This window comes from Pygocentrus nattereri, chromosome 23 (genome assembly GCF_015220715.1).
Source record: "Pygocentrus nattereri isolate fPygNat1 chromosome 23, fPygNat1.pri, whole genome shotgun sequence".
In the NCBI taxonomy this organism is placed as follows: Eukaryota; Metazoa; Chordata; class Actinopteri; order Characiformes; family Serrasalmidae; genus Pygocentrus; species Pygocentrus nattereri.
Window position 1 is genome coordinate 23,146,937 of NC_051233.1, and position 22,954 is coordinate 23,169,890.

The 22,954-nt window shown below is 41.1% G+C and overlaps 1 protein-coding gene across 1 annotated transcript in view; it reads right to left on the reverse strand.

Annotated features, from left to right (window-relative positions):
• abr (ABR activator of RhoGEF and GTPase) overlaps positions 1 to 22,355 on the reverse strand; it is a 193,110-nt gene extending 170,755 nt beyond the window's left edge. Inside the window, exon 1 of the mRNA XM_017699035.2 lies at positions 21,548 to 22,355. Coding sequence (XP_017554524.1) covers positions 21,548 to 22,355 — 808 coding nt within the window. The remainder of the gene's footprint in view (positions 1 to 21,547) is intronic.
• Between the last annotated feature and the right edge of the window lie 599 nt (positions 22,356 to 22,954).

Genomic DNA, 22,954 nt, shown 5'->3' on the forward strand with positions numbered 1-22,954 from the left:
AAAAAATTACAATGTTACAGTAGGACATTAGTAGTTACTACATATTTCCGTAAAACAAAAGTTTAGGTGTCCCTGGTCAAAATACACATTTTTTTTATTTTCTAAGTGAAAATAAACATCTTCTGTACAAACTTCTGTACATTTTAATGCATAATTACTGTTTATTTGCTGAATTTAACATGGGGGAAAAAACAAAACATGAAATATAGCTGGTGCAAACGTTATGGCACATTTCATATTTTATGTTCTATTTATCTCAATATTTCAGCTCAATTCTGCACTAAACATTTGCAGGAAATTTTCTTATTTAGGTTTATTTTCATAAGAGAACTTACTTTCACTTAGAAAACCAACCAAACCTTGTATAACCAGGGGTGTTCAAACTTTTGCATACAAAGCATCAGGAACAAAGAGAGAGAGAGGTAGAGACCAGAAATGAGACAGGTGGTGACAGGGGCCACCTAGCACTACACAAATTGCTTTTCCAGAATATCCATCATACACTAACCTGGGGCTGTTTCTTCTCTCTGGGCAGCTGAAATCCATTAGTAATAACACACACACAAACACACCCACACACACACACACCCACACACACACACACACCCCATAGTCACCTCAGACATGCTACACTTACTCCATCCACCTTAAATTTATGAAGTTACTTAGAATAAGACTGCCAATCTACAATTTATGACTTTTTAAAATGTATGTCTTCCACAGTGTAATGAATAGCTGCAGTTACAGATCAGAGCCTAACTCAGCACTCTTTGTAACTACAGGCCAGCATCTCTTTTCAACCGAGCCAAGTCCAATCATGCACTCTGCTGCCATCTAGTGGCTGTACAACAAGCTCTGCAGAACACTGGCAGTTCTATTCAATCTAATAAATTTATCCTAATAGTGTGACCTTTCACACACAGACAAAATATATATGCCATACTTTATTTGGATGGTCCCCTATGGATGATCTTCAGATAATCATGCTATTAACAAACTTTGTACTTATACTCAGATGATTATCAACAACATTAAGGTTAGGGTAAGGTTTAGGAATAGGCATAGTTTTTGCCTTGAGGTTAGGGATAGAGTTAGGGATAAGTTTACTAGGATCTTTCACACACAACTTCAAGTTCAGTTGCATTTAATAGATATTTAGTTGAATATTAGTTAAAGACAGACTGAGCATCTACAAAGCAACTACAGTGGACCATCTAAAGTGTTACCATGAATATAATTTTAAATAAAATACAAACTCTAACTTCCCATATTTTGACAAATCCTGAGTCATGTACTAGAGTTTCTCAATGGTTGAATGGGATTTTCATCAATTCCGTGCCATTCCCCCTCTGACTGATGGTTCACATCACATGGTTGCTAGCTCCCCTCTCGTGATGTTGTTTGTCAGAAAGATTTATAATTTAGATTAAAATAAATCTAAATCTAATCTAAAGTATAATTACAACAGCGTGTTTGGTTGTAGTTTGATTCTGCTTAGTTTTGTTTCATTTTTTTTGTCACTTCAGGTACACTTCCAGTTTTAGGTACATATAATAATAAGCGTGCCAAACGGAGTGGCTTGTAAGTGTATTAGTAATAGTCCAAACAGAACCCCAAAGTACTTTTGGAGTGTTTCTTTTTCCCTGGAATCCTCTCTCAGAGCACTTTTGTGCTATGAGTGAGTGTTAAAAATGATGCTGAGTAATAACTTGACTGCCGTTGTGGCCTCACAATTGTTGCCTGCTCAATGAGAGTTCTGTTGATTTCTCAGCACACGTCAACCTCAAGCCCATTAATGTAGGCTGATGAGTCAGTGGCAGCATTTTAGGACGTCACTAGCAGAGAGAGAACGGTGTGTGTGTGTGTGTGTGTGTGTGTGTGTGTGTGTGTGTGTAAGGGCACAGATTCTGTACAGAGACTGAGTCACAAACTATCAGCATGGCTAAGTACTGCAGCATATGAAGAAAGGAAAAATTCACAGAAATTCCTTCAATGCACAGTCAAAGGTGTTATAAGCAGCTGCAATACCCAGACTGTCCTCCTGTCCTCTCTAACCAATCAAGAGCAGGTTATTCTCAGTTCCAAAGCGACCACAACTTTGATTAGCATCCCCTTTATAATGGGTGTTTGTCCACAAGGGGGCATGGCATGAACAGCTTTAATCCAAGGGGTCCCACCCTGGTATACTGCAAAGGTGACAAGTTTTTTTTTAATCTGACTTCCTACACAATGACATCAGTTGGACACTGAAGCCTGAAGGTGAGGAAACCACTGCAAAATCTACCCTGATTACTGAAAGGAAGGCAAAGACCATCAGTGCTAGTCACCTACAAAAGAGGAGAACCAACTGTTCCCCTCCCTGAGTTTTGTTTCAGTACTGAATTGAAATGCTATGGTGGTTTTAGACATAACCACATGGAAATGCTGGTGGTAAATCGTGCGCAAGCATTTATGACACACACAAAGACACACCTCTCCCTGCCATGCTGGAGCACGGAAGCCAGTCACATTGAAAATTACCTTAAAAAAAAAAAAAAAAAAAAAAAAAAAAAAAAAGGTTCCCTAAGGTTCAGCTATGACACACCAAAAAACATTTTTGCAGTTTGTACATCTCTTTGTCTCTTACAATTAAACAGGCTTTTTATTACAGCACCTTTATGTATATGTAAACATATCTGCTCTAATTGGCTGGCCTGCACTGAACCTCATTACCTCATTCAAAAAACACTGCTCATAGCTTCAACAATAACAGGTGGGCCAAGACTGCTGTAGGCTGAAATCTTGCAAAAACAGTGGATTTTAAATGGACTGCGTTTGCAGCTTAGTTTTAATATATGGACAGGGGAGTGAATGGTAGGTTTTGAAACAGTGTTTCCAAAAAAAAGCAAGAGAAATAATTTTTTTCAATTATATAACCCATTTAACACATTACAAACCACACCCATAACTACAGCCTGTGTGTGCGCATGTGGGTATATGGAAGTGAGACTGGAATCACCCATGAATGAACACAAGACGAGACGTCACAGTGAGTAAGATAAAGCAGGCGTGTGATTGTGCCAGCTTCACCTTTCACCAGAATGACAGGAGGCTGATTAAAAGATACATTGTGGAAGAATGAAGACAAAGTCACTGAACAAAGGCCTAAGCAAAAATCTCCTTCTGTAGTTTTGACCCTCATTCTAGCCAGAACCTTTAAAATAACTGATGCCCAACCAAAAAACCTATAATATCAACTTTACTACTGTAGAATTTAAAGGGCTTACCGTGTGGGGAGGGGCGAAAACACAAAAACACAGTAATGCCCAAAAATCACCATAAGACTACCTTTCATTTATTTACTTTCCAGTTAAAATGGAAATAGTCTATTAGTCTTTTTTCAAAAATAGTCTATTTCATGTTCCTCTGTAAAGGCTTCATGACAGCTATATACCTTTCAGCCTCATAGTGTTGAGTTGTCTTTTCACAGTGGAGGAAAGAACAAACACTTGCTGAGTTTTTCTAATCTGACGCATGCAAAGATTATAGCTTTTCTGTTTATCTGATGGTGAGCATTTTGTCAGTCTACCAAATCCACAGCCATTTTTTTTAACTGCAGTTTTGAATTTTTTTTTTTATTTCACTCGATTATTTTCCTTTGACTTTCCTGTTCCCCATGCAAGTGCATTTTTTCTAATCCAACCCCCTCTGAAACAGCTCCTGAGTGGTAAATAACTTTTTGACTGGAAGTTAAATAAATGAAGAGTAGTCCATCACTTTTATAGTACTATATGCTCTTAATAAAGCACCTCTTTCATCAGCTCCCATCATTTTCCTTTATATCTATTAACTAAAAAATGCTTGTATTACAGTAATAAATAAGGTCCAACAACTTAGGTGAAGATTCACAATATTAAATGCACCTAAAATACACTATAGTGCCAAAAGTATTCAGGTCACCATTGAATTCACTTGAATTCACCAATCACTTCCATGGCCACAGGTGTTTAAAGCACCTAGGCATGCACAGTGCTTCTACAAACAATTGTGAAAGAATGGGTTGCTCTCATGAGCTCAGTGAATTCCAGTGTGGTACCATGATAGGATGCCACCTGTGCAACAAATGCAGAAGTGAAATTTCCTCACTACTAAATATTCCACAGTCAACTGTCAGTGTTATTATAAAAAAAGTAGAAGCGATTGGGAATGACAGCAACTCAGCCACAAAGTGATAGGCCATGTAAAATGACAGCAGGGTCAGTGGATGCTGAGGCACATAGTGTGCAGAGGTTGCCAACTTTCTGCAGAGTCAATCACTACAGATTAGCTCAAGAACAGCGTAGAGACCTTCATGGAATGGGTTTCCATGGCCTAACAGCTGCATCCAACCCTTACATCACCAAGCGCAGTGCAAAGCGTTGAATGCAGTGGTGTAAAGTGCCGCCACTGGATTCTAGAGCATTGGAGATGTGTTCTCTGGAGTGACTAATCGCACTTCTCCATCTGGCAACCCGATAGATGAGGTCTGGGGGTTTGGTAGTTGCCAGGAGAACGGGTACTTGCCTGACTGCATTGTGCTAAGTGTAAGGTTTGGTGGAGGGGGGATTATGGTGTGGAGTTGTTTTTCAGGACTTGGGCTTGGCCCCTTAGTTCCAGTGAAAGAAACTCTTAATGCTTCAGCAGACCAAGAGATTTGACAATTTCATGCTCCCAACTTTGTGGGAACAGTTTCGGGACGGCCCCTTCCTGTTCCAACATGACTGCGCACCAGTGCACAAAGCAAGGTCTATAAAGACACGGATGAGTGAGTCTGGTGTGGAAGAACTTGACTGGCCTGCACAGAGTCCTGACCTCAACCCGATAGAACACCTTTGGGATGAATTAGAGCGGAGACTGCGAGCCAGGCCTTCTCGTCCAACAGTGTCTGACCTCACAAATGCGCTTCTGGAAGAATGGTCAAAAATTCCCATAAACACACTCCTAAGCTTTGTGGAAAGCCTTCCCAGAAGAGTTGAAGCTGTTATAGCTGCAAACAGTGGGCCAACATCATATTAAACCCTATGGATTAAGAATGGGATGTCACTCAATTTCATATGCATGTGAAGGCAGACGAGTGAATACTTTTGGCAATATAGTGTATATCCTCCAGATCTTAAATACTGTCATACTTAAAACAGGCTTTAATCAGATCCCTACCAGTCAGGACTCAAAGCATGGGAGTCTGATCGCTTACAGGCTAACAGGACGTGTACAGCATCGAGAGTGTTTAGACAACAGCTTTTGCAAGATTTGCAAAACTATCACTCGCTGCATGCAGACATGTGAAAGTTCATGAACAGAAACCAGCACTTGACACATAGTCTCTCACTCAGTTACACATTAAAGATCTTCAGCTAGCACAAATACACTTTATTGTATGCAGTGATATTTATGCTTGACCTCTGTGACCTGAAATAGGCCATAAGTGGTTTACTTCATGCGAGTACCTCTTCCTGTGAGAGAGGGAGTGTGCATGTGCATGTGTGCAAAAGAGACAGAGTAAGGAAAAAAAAAAAAAAAAAAAAAAGAGGGGGGGGGGGGAGGTCCTAGGTGACACCATAAAATAACCAGTCTCCCACAAAACCACTAACCCTGGCTTGCATATCCTGTTAATTTCCGAGGTTTCCATGGCAGGTGAGCAAACTTTACCTGATTTCAAGCAGGTGTTTTTTCTGGACATGTGTGTGCGCGCATGTGGGGTCCTTCTTCTTTCGCAGCCTACTGCATTCTTAGGCAGTATAAAATCACTTGACCTTTAGAAAGAACTGCTGACAATCTAGGCTTGCGCAAGAAATTGTCCTCTTATTTCTATAGAAAATGGCCACGATAAACAGTTAAACCATTTTTTTTGATGGGTCCATTTTTTCCTTTTATCACTTTCCAAAGAAAATCATGTCATCTCCAAAATAGCACCTTTGCAGGAGACGGCAAAAGCATTCTGTACTTTGAATGTAAGTTAATGGAAAGAAATTGTATTCCAAGCAATTTTGTAGCAATTGTAATGGTCCATTCATCATGACATAAATGTGCAGGACAGCTGCCATGCTCAAATTATGTAGAAAAGTAAAAACTGATGATGATGTGTGAAAATATCATCTGTTAAAAAAAAAACAAAAAAAAAAAAAACGAAACAATATCTATTTCTCTAATTACATCTATTTATATACACATCATACCCTAAGTGGCTTTTTGTACAGGCGTAATATCTGCCTGCAGCACAGTCCGCATTCAACCAGCACATCTCGACAGCCATTCTTACAGAACAATCTCCAGTCTCCAAAGACGGGCACAATAAATGTAGAATTAACGTAGGACATCACCCAATATATTTAAAAGGTCAGTCAGGTTCATCTGTGGGAATACTAGGGTCTTGCTATGGTGTGTCTAAAATAAATCAATAAACAAACGATGGTTTTTACCATCACTGTGGACTATTACTACAGTAACTCAACAATGACAAGGCACAGGCCTAAGATAATCCATTCTTCCAATCGGGCAGAATCCTTTAAAATGGTATTTCAACAAAAACACTCAACCACTTCAATGAACGTTGGCAAGTTAACATGAGTTATTAGTATATTGTTTGAGGTATGCTCCAGATTCACTCAACTTAATCTCTATCTGCTGCATCTGTCCTCAAAACACTCAGGCAGGTACTGAAACACCTTCCAATTTGTTTCTTTTCAAAGTACATGAACACTATTATCTGTGATAACGGATCATATGCTTCAGTTGCTGTAGATAGGGGTTATGTTGAGAAACGTTATTGGCACCAGTAAGATTTTTAGGTCAAACATTCCTTTAGCCTTTAAAAGTGTGAAGGGACCAATCATGGTTTTATAGAGTTAAACTGCCCTATGGAAAAAAACAAGGCCTGCATATGAATGCAAGGCCACTCCTTTATTATACAGTTCCAAGAACTTTAGTCATGGACCTTTTTCTTATTCAGGCAAATTCTGTGACCTTTTGTCACCTTCCGTGACTCAAGTGGGTATGAATGAAAGTGACTGAACATTTAAATCACTCTCAATCTTTGGGTACAGACACGTCTAGAAACTGAAAAAAAGGAAAAGCACAATGACAGCTTTTTGAAAGCCCAGCTGATGAAATCAAGGCAAATATCATGTATGTGAATGGTGAAGTTTTAAAGCCTGCTCTGTGGTTTAGAGAGGAAGGGGAAGCCAGCTGCACTAGAGGCGCTAACCTCACTAATCACAAACAGACACACAGACACACACATTTCATTCGCACCTAAAATCACCAAAGCTGCTGTTATAGTCCAATAGCAGCTATTTCAAGTCCTCAGAAAGAGGCTGGATTGTAAATTCAGGCAACATCAGATAACACTTCATATTAATCTAATGGCTAATAAATAGTAATAAAAAGTGATTTAATTTGAATGTGATGGCCAACAGAGGGCCAGTTGATATGCTATAAAGCTGAAGGAATGACATATTGCAAGATATTACATGAAAGACCAATTGTAAATAACTTAATGAGATGCTGTGTTTTCAAATGATCTAAAAGCAATCATCTTCAAGAGCAAATATTTATATGCAAATTAGATGTAAATTAAATCACTAAAAAAAACAATAAATCACACTGTGGCTTTGAAGATGGTGGTCACTGCACACAAGCCACAGATGTCTATAAAAACAGGTGTGTGCATTTCATTTCCACATACCTTACGCAATTCAAAAATAGCCCTGAAACCAGCAGATGGTTTCATAAGTTCAAAAGAACAGATAAAACACAGCAGGATGTCATTTTGAAGAGGCACATTTATCTGATCACTGAAGCAAAATGCACAACTCTTACAACCTGCAAATGAGCTGTTAAATGTTAATAGCTGCATTCACTTAAATGATCTTGTAGCAATTCATTGGCTGAGTAGTGAGAATAAAGATGTGATAACGTGTCACAACAGACTAAAAGCTTGGACATTAGTACAGGTTGGCTGCAGAAGGCACAACACACAACAAATCTTTTTGTGAAACATTTTGGATAGACTGGCTTGGCATTGCAACATCGAAAAAAAAAATGTCAAAAGCAGAAATAAAGCAGAACACGTCCGAATACGCACCATCGAAACAAGGGAAGGCAACATTTCAGGGTCAAATCAAGGCTTAAGAGAAAGCGTCCTACTAAACCAAAACTAGTCAGCAATGGGCACAGGGGTAAGCTTGGCATACAGAATCCAACCCCTGATCGAATACATGCCGCACTAATCCATGCACAGATAGTTAAGTGCAGTAACATTAACACAGTGCTTTAAAGAGGTACTTCCTCCCCAACTGCCCCAACCCCCTCATTTAGGCCATTTCCTTGCTTGTATCTAATGACGGCCATGCTAATAGATCCTTAACTTTCCATACCAATTTGAAATACTGAAGTACTATGTAAACACCGTTTGAAAAGGTATCAATCCCTATTTCATGCAGCCTACACAGAGTATTTCATTCTACGAGATAAAGACGTTAGAAGTTTTGATTGTATTTGGTCCATAAATCCACACAAATGTCAAAAGGGAAAACAAAAAGATGTATGTCATCACCCCTTCAGTAAAAACAAAAAGAAGCAGCAGGGCAAGTGTACACTCTCATAAGAAAGAACACAGGAAACTGAAGTTTTCATTCAAGGTGCAAGTCTAAGTCAGTCAGTCAGTCTCATTATCCTGAAGGCTGCATGCAGACCACTTTTGCAAGTGCATGAACTATAAAGTGTAAAGATGGTCCGCGTCTTAGGCTGCAGTGTGTGCATTTCAAAACACCCACCCACACGTACACAAACACACATGCTGTTCACACTTTAACAACCTGACGACCATTCAGCTCATATGTGGCTCCACAAGTGTCTTAATGTACTGATCGCCATGGCAACACACCTATTACAGCCTGATCACCATGGCAACCCGTTTCCCAGCGAATTTAGCCACCGTTTGGAGGTCCATTAACGGTTAGCAAAGTTCAGAGCAAATAGTTAAAGGCCTGAAAACTCCAAGCTCTGCTCTAATTAGCATATGCAAGTGCTTCCGTAGGCACGCCACAACTTAAAAACCCATCTACTTTATCTTATTTTTTTAAACAAGTGCTGAAACAAGTTGTTAAAATTGAGGGGTGACCTGGCACAGATTGAGCAATTCATACTATAATCTAAATACTAACTTATTAGAATTAAAACCTATTCAAAACTACAGGCTCCACAGTCTTCCAAACCAATTTTATCTTCCCATAGGGCTTTTGTATGGGGGAAAAAAAATAAATAAAGGATATACAGCAAACTAATTGTTTTATTTATCACCAGAAATAAACAGAAGTCACCCACCTCAGGGCCTAAGCAGTTTTCTAAAAGAAACCCTCCTTATGAAGAGATTTATGAAGGCCTTCCAGGCCTTTTCAGCATGTTCCACAGCTCTGCTTCCACTCTAGCACAAAGCAGAGCTCCAGTATGACAATGTTTTAGGGCTGGGTAGTATACATCTACAGTCATAGACTTGTTTTTATAATTCTGATTGTTTTAATCAAAACTACATACGTAGTATAGAAATAGTATCTTTCCTTTCTGTGAATGTTTGGTTATGCTTGGTTAATGTTTACAATACAAGGTTCTCTATAAACGACAACAACAACAACAAAAAAGTCTAACAAAACTAGTCCAATCATAATTATACAATCTTTTAGCATAGAGTAGCAGTACTTATGAAGTATAAGATTTTAATATATAATCTATCCACTAAAAAAAAAGTTGCTTTTAGATGAAATTGTAGTTCTTATAAGCAATTTGTACTTGTTAACATAAAACAACTCTGTAATGGCAACATCAAAGTATTGTGCCTAAACTGGGGACAAAAACTTTACATGATCTAACATGCTCTCTGTCACTCACTCACACACACACACACACACACACACACACACACACACACACACCACTGCAATGGAATAGTTGTGGATGTTTGGTAGTGTCCAGTGACAAACTCCAAAAGAAATTCAAGCAGAAGATGAGAAACAGAGCAGCCCACACTACACCCACTCACAAGTCTACTGCTTTAAACCCACTACGAGGGTCTGTGGGCAGACAATAATACTTCTCCAGATTTAGAGAACAAAATACCAAACAGTAAAATCTATGAAGTTTAGTTCATGCTCAACGCAATCAGCCATAGAGAGGAGTTACTGCAGATGTGCTAAATCTTGATTTCAGTTGGCGTTATGGCTGTCAAGATTTAATTAGATAAGTCAAATAAAAAAAATTACATTAAATTTTACCTCCTTATTAACCTGAATTCAACCTGGAGACTGGCCCTCCAAAATGGAAGGAAGTAGAGAATACAATACAGCGCGCAAGATCAGCATCAGCCCCTGGGCCAAATGGAGTACCATATAAGCTCTACAAGAACGCCCCAGATGTTCTACGCTATCTTTGAGGGCTCATGAGAATAATGTGGCAGAAGGGAATAATACCTAAGGCATGGCAAAGGGCTGGAGGTGTCCCAATTCCCAAGGAGAAGGATGAGACAGACCTAAGTCAATTCTGGCCCATCTGACTTCTCAACGTTGAGGAGAAAATCTTTTTCAGCGTGATAGCACAGAGATTGTCCACCTACTTGGAGAAGAACAATTACGTTGATACAGCCATACAGAAGGCTGGCATTCCTGGGTTTTCTGGTTGCTTGGAGTATACCAGTATGATTTGGCACCAGATTCAAGCAGCGAAGAAAGACAAAAGGAGACATCCATGTCATCTTCCTTGACCTGGCCAATGCCTTTGGATCAGGTCCCCATAACTTCCTCTGGGAATCCTTCAACTTCTTCGAAGCATACGAAGCATACTTCGAAGACCTGCAACTGTGCTTCATAACAGCCGACTTTACATATCATGGCAGCACGTAGAAGTAGGCATCATGACAGGCTGTACAATCTCACCCCTGGCCTTCATAATGGCCATGTAGGTCATCATCAGGGCCTTAAGATGGGTGGCGGGGGGTGAGCAAACCAAGAACGGGATCCGCCTTCCACCTATCCAAGCATACATGGATGACAACCACTCTGACCACTACTGCAGCATGCACCACGCGGCTACTTGGAAAACTGCAGGAGAACATCAAGTGGGCCCAGATGAAAATCAAGCCGAACAAGTCACAAAGCATCTCAATAGTCAAGGGACAGCTTAAAGATGTGAAGTCCTGCACTGGTGATGACTCAATACCAACAGCGTCTGAACAACCTGTCAAAAGCCTGGGCAGATGGCACAACACAAGCCTCAGGGACAAAAGACCAAGTATAGCAAGTAAGGCAGGAAATCATCAAAAGTCTGGAAAACATCAACAAGACTCTACTGCGAGGGAAACTCAAGCTCTGGTACCTGCAATTTGGATTTCTCCCTCAGGTAATGACTACTGTGGAGAAGATGGAGCGAATTATGACTTCTTACATGAAGAAATGGCTCTGCATCCCACGCTAAATGACTAACATCAGCCTCTATGGCAAAGGGATCCTTGAACTGCCCATCACAAGCCTCACCAAAGAGTACAAGTGCTCTAAAGTAAGCCTCCAGATGACTTTGAAGGACTCCAGAGACCAGACCATCAGCAATGCTGCTCCACCCCTTTAAACTGGACAGAAATGGACACCATCTGACACACTGCAGTATGCTACGTCAGCCCTCAGGCACAGTGACATCGAGGGGCACGTCCAACTGGGAAGAGGAAGCTTTGGCCTTACAGCAAGTAAGCCTCAACATCAGAGAGGAGGAAAATAGTGGTCAAGGAGGTGCACTGTCAGGAAGAGGCAGAAAGAAGTGCAAATGCTGTCTCTCTAGTCAAGCAGGGACAATGGATGAGGTGGGAAGGCCTGGAGAGGAGAAAGTTCAGGTTGAGGGAGCTCTGGGAAATGGAGGCAAGCAACATCAGCTTCATCATCAGAGCCACTTATGATGTGATCCCATCTCCAAAAAACCTCCAACTCCAGCGTCTCTCAAACACATCTTGACCAGCTGTAAGACCAGCATCATACAAGGCCGCTACACCTGGAGGCACAACCAGGTCCTCAAGAGTCCGGCAGCAGCTCTTGAGAGCAAGAGGAGTACCACCAACTCCTTGCCCCTGAGAGCAACCAAGTCCATCACGGCCCCAACCTTCACCCGAGAGGGACAGAAAAAGCCCAACCATCCCCCTACCAAACTAGAAGCTGGACAACTAACCACAGAAGATGCTAGTCGATATTGGCCAGCAACTAATCTTTCCACCTGAGATTGCAGCCACCACGCTTAGGCCAGACTTGGTACTCTGGTCCCCTTCACTGAAGTCTGTTTATATCACAGAGCTAACAGTCCCATGGGAGAATTCAACAGAAGAGGCCTATGAGCACAAGAAACTGCGCTACACGGAACTGGCAGCAGACACTAAACAATGAGGATGGAATTTGAATGTCTATCCGGTTGAGGTGGGATGCAGAGGTTTTGTGGCTTCTTCCATCATCAGGCTTCTGAAAGACCTTGGCATCCATGGACAGGCTTTGCGACAGACAATTAGATTAGTCTCTGAAGCGGACAAAAGAAGCAGCCAGTGGATATGGATCAAGCGGAAGGATCCGTGCTGGGCTCAAAGAGCATTAACATGACCCACTCACTAATCCCCCCAACCCCATTCCTCATTTCAGAACCCAGGTTACCACCCTCCAGGAGGAAGGTGAACAAGGTATGCAGTCAGCTCTAGGCTTGACTCAGGGAAGAGGACGTCCCCTGCCTTGCATAGTCCCATGGGCTGTGCCATTTGGGCATGGGACACAAGCTCAGGTTTGATCACCCTGTAGATGGCCACCTTTGATGAGGGTGTCTAGTTTTGAAAGGCCAAAACACCCCATGATTCGAAATGACATCTTTTCCACATCTGAGACACAGCCCTCACACCTCTTTCAACGCCAAGGGAAACCTCACGTACCATCCATTGGCACAATGGACAGCTTACTATCACGTCCCGTGTTTCATGATTCTCAGTAATGATCAGCTGACAACAGGCATATTGACAGTGCATAGTTTATATCTAAAATTCTCTGACTGGTTACAGAGCCTGACTGGCACACATTTAAAGGAATGCACCAATATGGGAACTTTGGGCCAGTACTCAATATCTGATATTTTCCATGAACAAATCTGTCAATACCGATACAGATGTACAAATATAAAAAAAAAAATGAAATTAGCATTACAGAGAATAATAACACTTAAAAGGTTACAAATTCGGTAAAATGAATGAAATGCACCAGTGGTCAAGTACTGCCTAAACATTCTGCTCTTGTGGAGCACAATAAATATATCAACAAATATCAGTTTGAAATACTACCTAAATCTATGCCTCTTTCAGATGAATATTTTTTTAAGCAAACATTTGATATTTTAAGCAATATCAATTTAAGCAAAGATACGTGAGTAATCTAAATATTTGGTAGATACTGGAGAAATGGTCAAACACCTCCCTCTCTCTCTCCCTCCCTCTCTCTAACTCTCCCTCCCTCTCTCTCTCTCTCGTCTCTTCTCTTCTCAGACAGGAGTTGCAGGAATGAGTCTGGACAAGCCCACTTTTTTCTGACTAGGACAAGACAGAAGAAAAAAACAGAAAGTGTGGATAGGCATGCATAAAACGTTTGTGTGTGTGTTTTCTATTACAAAAAAAAAAAACAACTAACTCTTAAATGTTGTTTCTCCAAACATACTGACCACTCAGAACCTAAAATACATACATACATACATACATACATAAATACATACTACATTTACAGCACAACACACACACAGTACTGTATAAGCATCAGTCTTCACGGCAGTACTACATAAAATGCTAGTGCTAAAAAGCTAGAAGTGCACCCTGAAAAACTGCTAAGCTGGAGGCGTGCCACTGCTAACCCGATGCAACAGAGAGGTAACGTGTATTGTTGTGGTTAATGCAGTAATTTGCCCTCTACGGCGCCGCATGCCAGAGGAAGTCAGGCAAAGAAGTGCTCTCTACACCTCCTTCCAGCTAGTCACTCACTCTCTTTCTGACTGATGTAATCTGCACTTTTCAGATATAAGGTGTTGATCTGAGAATGCAGCAGAAAATTCAACATCAAAACTCTGCTACCATAGCTCTGTATCAATAATATTCTCAAACAAACTGTTGCATGTTTTTAAGATGATATAAATCTTAATGGACTGTTTGGTTTCATTTCCTGGCAGTTCACAAGAAATGACTTGCGCCTTATTTGGACAGGATTAGCTTTCCATGGGGAGAAGGGTAATGCCAGTTTACCACAAGACGTCAGCAATGTTTCTGACCGATTCACATGTGATGTATATTTAAAAAAAAAAAAAAAAAAAAAAAAAAATCGAGCATAAATGACCGAGATGGGAGTCGGTACTCGATTCATGCACTGCCTTCACCCCGAAGAAGAGTAGAAAACGTGGAAAAACTTTTAATTTGCTTACTCTTACCAGTTAAGCTTGGGAATTCACAGCCAACTTTACTGCAACTTTTTTTCTATAATTTTTATGTTCTGCACACTTGAGGTAGGATAATAGTGTTACATATCGGCCTTATTTTAGCCACAAAAATAAAATAATGTTTTTTCAGGTGCCTTTATACTTAAACACCTTTTTCACAGGATATGACAGTGTTTTCACTTCGATTTGAACAGGATTAATGCATTTGTACAGCTCGTTTTATAGAAAAGGCGCCGGAATCTTTACTGAAGCGGGAGTGCACAGTGGGTAAAAAATGACTGACATGGCACATTAGGATGGGACTAAAATAACTGAAAAACACCAGTAAAATTGACATGATATCACCTCCCCATGTAAAACTAATCCTGTCCAAATAGTGCTTTAGATAAGAAAGATTTCACATGCTTTGTTAACAGAGCTCTTATCACAGAGTCTGACTCAAGAGAGACCCCTTGGATCAAAAAAATCATTAGGCTCTTCAATTCTGAGGTCAAGATTCAATTAGATATTTGACATTTATAATGTTAAATTCACAGTAGTTTCCACAAAAGATGACAAACGAGAGACCCTTGTAAGAAACCGAGGGGTGTATCAGCAATACAGTATTAAATCTCTATCCACTTTTCTATTTTTTTTTTTATTCTATCCACAATTCAATTTTTCCATATAGGCTAAAACAGTCATACCCCTATAATATTGTCAAAATTAGCCTGTTCAGCTGGTTTTACTGTAATAGAAGTGAGCAGGTGGTTGTTGTCACCTCAGCAGTGTTTATAAAAGTGAACACTTACTGAACTGTTATTAAATAAAACAAGCCCCTAAATATCAATGCTTTGCCGTTGGAATTTCAGTTATCAATAAACCCACAGGAGCTTTGATATCAGTGATTATTATTAACCAACCAATAAAGGTATGCATCAGATATTCGTATGTATATTATTTTTTTTTAAAAAACCTGTCACTGTATTTAGGACACAGACACACAACCCTGATGAGAAAAAACTGGTACAATCGTCTTCCGTCAACTCATCGTCTTTTCGCGTCTCTTGGGAAAATTTTCACACAAACACAAATAAAGACTACAGCAAATTTTGCATATTTGTTTTATTTAGTAACACCTCAGATGTGACAGAAAAACGTAAATTTCCTACATAATGCACCAGCGTTAAGGGGAATGACTCTCTATGGCAGAAGCTGACAGTCTATAAAACTATGAAACTGCACCATTCAAAGCACAGAACACGGGCGCGAAAGTGAAAGTATACCCCTGGCTGGGTGCTGGGTGGGTAAAAAGGCGGCTGCTTAAAAGAGATGTTTGTACGTTAAACAGTGATATAAATAGTGCAGCTGGTGTGCGATTATAATTAGATGGCCAAAGAAAAGACAAAGACTAAACATCTATGCATTATTTTATCTCCATTTTTTGTTACAACACCTTTAAAACTCTAGTGCGTCCATAGTTATTCATATTATTGTTAAATAGTTTTGTGTTGGCAATACGATTTTAAAATAGTGTTTTTTGTTTGTTTTTTTAAATTCAGACACTCAAATAACAAAAATGTCTAAAATGCCTGTCAGCAGTGACAAAGGTTTTGCTGCTTACAATGCCAGTTGAAAAATGAGATTGTGCCTGTAGGTGTCCTCAAGAGCGTCATTTGTGCGCTTTGCTCTCTTTCGTTTCTCCCGTGTGCTGATTCTCAGCTCTCTCTCACAGCATACTTGATTCAACACATTCAACCAACCAAAACAGCACGAGAAGCCTACTAGAGCCAATCATATGGCTGAACAAAGCTGAATGTACCATGCCAGACTGCCAATTCAAAAGCACTATGTTTATAGGTTAAATTAAAACTTAAAACAATGCTTAATAATGTACTAGCCTATATAATGAAAAGTGCATTTCAAATCTTAATGTAAACATAAAAACAATATTTGTTTAGTAATAGCCAGTGGTGCAAGACACACAGACAGCTATCGATGGCCTGACGGCAACTGACAACGACAGTCTTTTTAGTGCATTAGGGTCTTTAGACTATGAAAGATATCAGCTCTAATACCATCTACTCTGCTATAGTCCCACTGTGGGACTGGGTAGAGTGCGACTAATTTTGCTATCTGCAGCCCAGGCAAGTCATGCCCAGAACTTCTTGCCCACTTCCATTTCCTATTTTGTGCTGTCAAGAGACTCTTTTTGGGCTGCCAGGACTACACTTTTGTAGCAAACATAGCAAGGTGAAACTGGAGAAGGTGTATGAGAGACATTTCTGATGGCAAAGAAAAGATAACAAAGGGGAAAAAAAAGGGGGGGGGGAAGACTACCATTTTGGTGGACCTCCCAGTGACTTTTTCACCCAGAAATAGCAGCTAGTGACAGCAGATGGTCAAGTGTGGTTTCTATATGGAAGACTACAGACTCTCAATATGAATCTGACTTGAATTCTGACTCAGCAGCCACCTAGCAGCTTAATAACATTAGGATAACTGACTTCACATCCACACTGTGGGCAGATGATCTTTATACAATTTTAAGTACTCACTGAACAGGAAACCGTTGAACCAACTTACATTTTAAGCAACACCCTTTAGAGGTTGTAGGAAGCTTTAACAATATGATCCACAACTGGGTCAGTGGGGACTGCCCGACAAAGATAACATGTCTCTGGCTAATTTTAACTCTCAATAGAATCAAGGCCTCAGCTCAAATCAAAGCCTTGCAAAGCAAGCTAAAAGCTATTTCACCATAACAGACCCAGATTCAATATTGACAGAGCAAACAGAAAATCTTTTTCCAAATGTAGACATGCAGAATTAAAAACGGTTTTCAATTGAGCTTCAACATGAGTGTCTTATGAATGATTAACCTGCAGGAACCCAACTCGTGCTGAAAAGCTATTGAGCTACAGGAAAAACAGGAGGTCAGGCAACATTCCTTTGAACATAACTGGCAATTTAGTGAATAGTGCATAAAGTTCACCAATACTCAGAGATGTAACCAGGGCTAGATAATTAAACTTTTCCCAAAATGATTTTTCTTCTTGATCATATAGGCAAGTAAAGCTTCACACATACATACATACAGACACACACACACACACACACACACACACACACACACACACACACACACACACCACAGTGTAGTACTATGCTAAGCACTGGACTTATGCATCCAGAGTGTAATGAGAGAAAATGCCAGTGAAGTCAAGTTTAAAGACTGACAGAAGGACAAGATTTAGAATAATTAAAAGCGAGCCAGTGAGCAATCTCAAACTTGATCTCAGCTGGTCATTGCACTTGAGCAGACTTATTGCTGGACCCTGTTGGTTTTGGGCATGTCATGGCTTCAGGAAATGCCTTTTTATCCTTAGTCACCATATGTCAACAAGACAAACATCCACTGCTTTTCAGAATTAAAGGCATGCACAGATAGACACAGGCTCCAGATGTTCCGTTCTCACATATTCGCACCCAATCGAGCTCAATCCATGATTATCCCATATTAAAAGAAGCAATAAGCACATCAGATTAGGTCTTATTTGCCTGTCAATAGTGTAGCTCACATGGCAAAAGCAACATACGCCAAATGCTTACTTTGAGGACAGGCCAAAAGGATTAGTGCCATCTATGCAAAACACACATGGTGCTGTGATGGCTACACACTTCATATTCAGGAAACATCTGTGCGCTGTCTGCATTTTTTCACCATGCACAAATTACCAGACAATGATAAACACAAAATGTGATCTCAGATCAGATCCCAGGGTTTCTACTGGTCAAGCTTAGAACAGGGGTAAAAGACAAGTCGGCCCTGGTTGAGTGTGCAAAACCAAACTCAAAATATAGGCCTTGTGCTGAATATAGATTAAGAACCCATGAATGCCTCACAGTGTGCTGCATTTGTTCCACTAACTGGCGGCTAGTCTCACTGTCCCTTCCTTCTTCCTCTTTCTGTGCTGTCTTTTGCGCAAGAGTGAACAACAGTGTTAAATCTGTGTCTGTAACTTGGCCAATCACTGTGTCCATTTATATTAAGATAGATGTGCTGATTACTTGTGTTCATGCAAAAGGGCACGGTCTCTAACTGCCCTTGCCCTTCCCCGCCACCCCCATTTACAAACACTGGAAATCTGTGACAAACGAACCTCATTCAAACCTCATCCCCGTTCAAATACTACAGGTTAACATCAGTCAGTTACCCATGCTGAGAGTCCAGTGTCATCAGCAAATGCACTCTTATTATGTATCAGCACTGCAGCACATACTTAACCATGCATTACATTTCTTTATCTGGAAGTTCAGGTGCACAGCTTCCTGCAATGATTTTAAACTCTATGTCGCAAGTAACTATTTTAAGACGGTTTTATTAAGGGTCTGCTCAAGGCAAACAGGCCTAGTTTTCATTTTGATCCCATTTTCAATAGAATTATTCGCAGAATAGCATGTTATAGCACTTATTCCTCAACCAAAACTGTCAAAATGTTACAACTCACTGTTTAACGCTGAATATGAGAGGTCTGTTTTTAAACATACATTTCCTTGCTTCTAAATACTACAAATAGGGTTAACATGGTTAAAGCAACAACAAACAGGCACCCAAAAAAATACAACAGCAGCCCCAGAATACGCACTAATGTTATTCTAGGACACACAAGCTTACATCATTTAGCTAATTAGACAGTGGCGGTAGTGTGGTGGTGTGATTGCTGTTGTTGGGCCTTTTTGCTGTCACTAACACCACTTCCTGACCTTGTGCGCTATACCAGTTTTAAGTGCAAAAAACTGGAGTGTAGGTGTCTGCAGTGCCATCAAGCTCAACACTAAAATTACAGGGATATGTTTCAAGAAAAACATGTACTGCAATTAGTTTATGTGTTTTCACTTATAAAGGAATGCCTCATATCCGCTGGAGAGATAACACAACAGCTGACTCACATAATCAGTGGTGAGTTATGTCAATGTGAAGAAACCATTTCAAACAGCAATCCTATGCTTCCTGCTTGCATTACTGAATACAATCCTAAGACTATCCCTTATGGGCAGTGCTGCTGCTATGCTAAGGAATGCTGACGTTACATCTTGATAAGAGGCTTTAGAATGGCAACATGTATTCGTTTTCCTTGTTGCACATCTAGGTTTGCCTGCTTTGAACCTGCACAGACTCCTCACTAACAGAACCACCTGAAGATACAAGCTTCCATAACATTATGCAAAAACTAACATTTCTCTCATTATCTCCATTCAGGAAAGCCAATAGTGTTCATGTATGGAATGGCTAGCATAAATAAAGAAACCTTTTCAGTTTGACGTGCTGTTATGATTTGGCAGAAAGGAAACACTTCTTCACGCCTAGAGGTGTAATAATGTGTATGAAGGAGATGTGACAATGCACTGTGGAGGTGCATTCTGTTAATGTTGTAATGCATTTGCACACAAAAGTTTGTGAGCCATCAGCACAAAAGACAAAACACCACTCCTCCCACTCGGTTCCAGTGTCCTGATTAAGAGCAACTCAGTCAGTTTTCTATGCACAAATTTTGTTCAGAATATCAAATGGTGAGACCAACACTTTGAATGGAACCAAATTATGGTCTGAATGCACTGTTTTACCACAATCCTCATCCACTTACAGGAAAAAAGTAAGTCTTGTGTGTGGCAACGACAAGGTGAATAAAAATGCCAAAATGGCAACTTTACAATGGAATTTGGAAGTTAACATAAAGAGATTTTATTCCAAGCTATTTTGGAGCATTTCAATCAATTCATATTCATATTTTACACACCATAAAGAACAGCTGGAGTGCTTACATCAGAAAAAAATGCCTTTTTTTGGACAGCGACATTATATAAAAAGACCCTCCGAAGCAGGGAAAGAAAACAGTCTAACGCTATCAGGTAAATCTTTATAGCAGGTAGCTACGTGCAATGTCTATTCAACAGATAAAAGGCCTTTCGTCTATGGACCGAAAAGCCTAGACAGCGATCATGAAAAACCCTAGAGAGCTCAGCCTAATAAAACCTCTCAAATTACACACCATAGTGGCAAAGCTTTCCAAACTCCCAGCGTTTGTTTGAATGACGCAAAACCTTCAAATCTGTGCGTTTTCTTATTAGTTGGTCATTATAGCCACAAACTTAGAACAGTGCTCTGTAGTACAACTCATTTCCGTAACTATATTCATGCTTCAATAAGGATGAAATGTTGACATTCCACTGTGTATTCAGAAACAAAGCCAGAGGAATTTGAGTCCAAAAGTGGAGAGAAGAACTGTGTCTACATCTGCGCTGACATCACTTTCGGGCAGTCAGAAATTCAGCAATGGCTATTTAACATGCAGCAGCGTGTTTCATTTCATAATAATGAAAGTTTCAATACTTTCATTATTAGTATAAAATAATTAGTGAGAGGGTTGAAATAGTCCGTCAGCACCAGCGCACAAGTGGTATTATTTTTTTCTTTTCTTCAGAAAGACTCCCTAATTTCCATGTATACTTATTAAGCAGCATTGCTGTGTCTGATCCGCTTGGACCAGCACAACACACACTGACACACCACCACCATGTGACTCAGCAGTGCTGAGAATGATCCACCACCCAGTAAAACTTAATCTGGTGTGGTCCTGACCATTGAAAAACAGGAGATCAGTCAAAGGGATTTATTCAATAAAGCAATATTTACTGTTATTTCTTAACTGTAGTATGAGAAGACATCTCACATCTATACACGGCTAAATCTCTTCATGTTCAGTGTCTAAGAACTGAACACCCTGAATGAATGTGTCAATAGCAGATGTCATGCCAGGTGATCACACCAACCAGATTACGAGAGAAACCGAGGGAGTTCTCAGACGTCGTAAAGTTACCTTGAGTTTATTCATCTCATATTTATTATTATTGTATATTGTTCAGTATTTAAGTCACCTGAGTGCATAAAAGGAAACAGCGCGTGTCGCGTGACGCCTGACGGCCCCAAGCAGACCAGAGGAAGAATAGATCGGGGTCAAACACGGGTTGTGAGGCTGTGAGTTAAAGGTAAAGGTTTTTGTTTTCCTACCCGCAGAAGAGGAGTCGTCGTGGTCGGAGCTGATGTAACCGTCACTCCGTCTGTCCGGGGTGCTGCGGCCCGAGCCGAAGGAGCAGCGGGACGGCACGGAGGGCGAGAGCCTTCCCTCATCTCCAGAGTCCAGATCCCTGCTCCAGCGGAGCTGCGCCTTCGCCTTGGGGTTGAGCAGGTTCCTCCGGACGAAGTTCTCATTGAGCTCCACGTCCTCGTACTCGTGGTCGCTGTCGCGCTCCTCCACCTTCTGCTGCTGCGGCACGAGGTCGCGGACGGGCTGCTGCTCCAGAACCGGGGCGCTCGAGCTCTCCTTCAGCAGGACGGGCTTTTTCCGAGGAGGAACCAGAATAGGTTTTCCCGTCTTACTGCCTCTGGCCACGTCTAAGCGAGCGGCGAGCGAGCTGCTCAGCTCCTCGCTGCCTTTACTTCCAATACTTCCAAGACCCGGGAGTTTTACCCGTGTGTGCACTTTGCTGTCCAACCGCTCGACCTTACCAGCCACCCCGGCGGGCTTGTTTCCGTCCACCTCACTCACCACCGCAGCCGCCGGAGTCGGAGCCTCGTCCTCTTCTTTACTCCCCCACCTCTCCGTGTCGTAACTTTTCTTCTTCTGCGCAATGGTGGTCTGCAGGTAGATCACCTTGAACTTCTCCTCCGACAGGGCCTGCTGGAGCGTCTTTAGCTTCGCCTTGCACCTCTCCAGCTCCTTCTCGACGTCCTCCACCGAGCTGAGGTTCATCTTGGGCACCTCGCCGTCGGGGAACTCGTTCCTCCAGTGTTTCTCGAACTCCTCCTGCTCCCACATTTCTCGTCTCGGCTGGAGAAGAAGAAGGAGCGCTGCTGCTGCTGCTTCTCGAAGGATTTTTAAGTGTCCAAAAGCTCAGAAAAGGTCCAACTTCCCCGACAACAACAACGCTGGGCGCCCCTCCCCAAAAAAATCCCAGCTAATCTCTTTTCTCCGGTTCGGCGCTCATTTTTCCTTCTTCTAGTTTTTCACACGTCGGTTAACGTCGTTCTCCTTCCACGCGCGAGAGCGACGCTTTACAACGCGAAAAAAAACAACTTTCTGCTTCCACTCCTTTGAGAGCGCTGACGTCGGCTCGCCGTCCACCAATCAGACGCCGCGCTCAGAAAGAACTACTTCAGTGGGCGTTGCCGAGTAACCTGAAGGAGATTCTCTATCCGTAAGGCTCCACCTGTTGACATGCTAATGCTAACCGGCTCTTCTCCTCTACAACACAGTTCTTTAAACCGTGGCTTCTGCTTCCCAACAGTGCGGTAGAAAGATAGGTTGCTTCCAAAATCCCACTACACTAATGAATGGCCTTCTGTTGGTGTTTTTGACACGCTACCTAGCGTGGTAGTGTAGTATATTGTACAAGAATGGGTCTGGAACAATAGCAG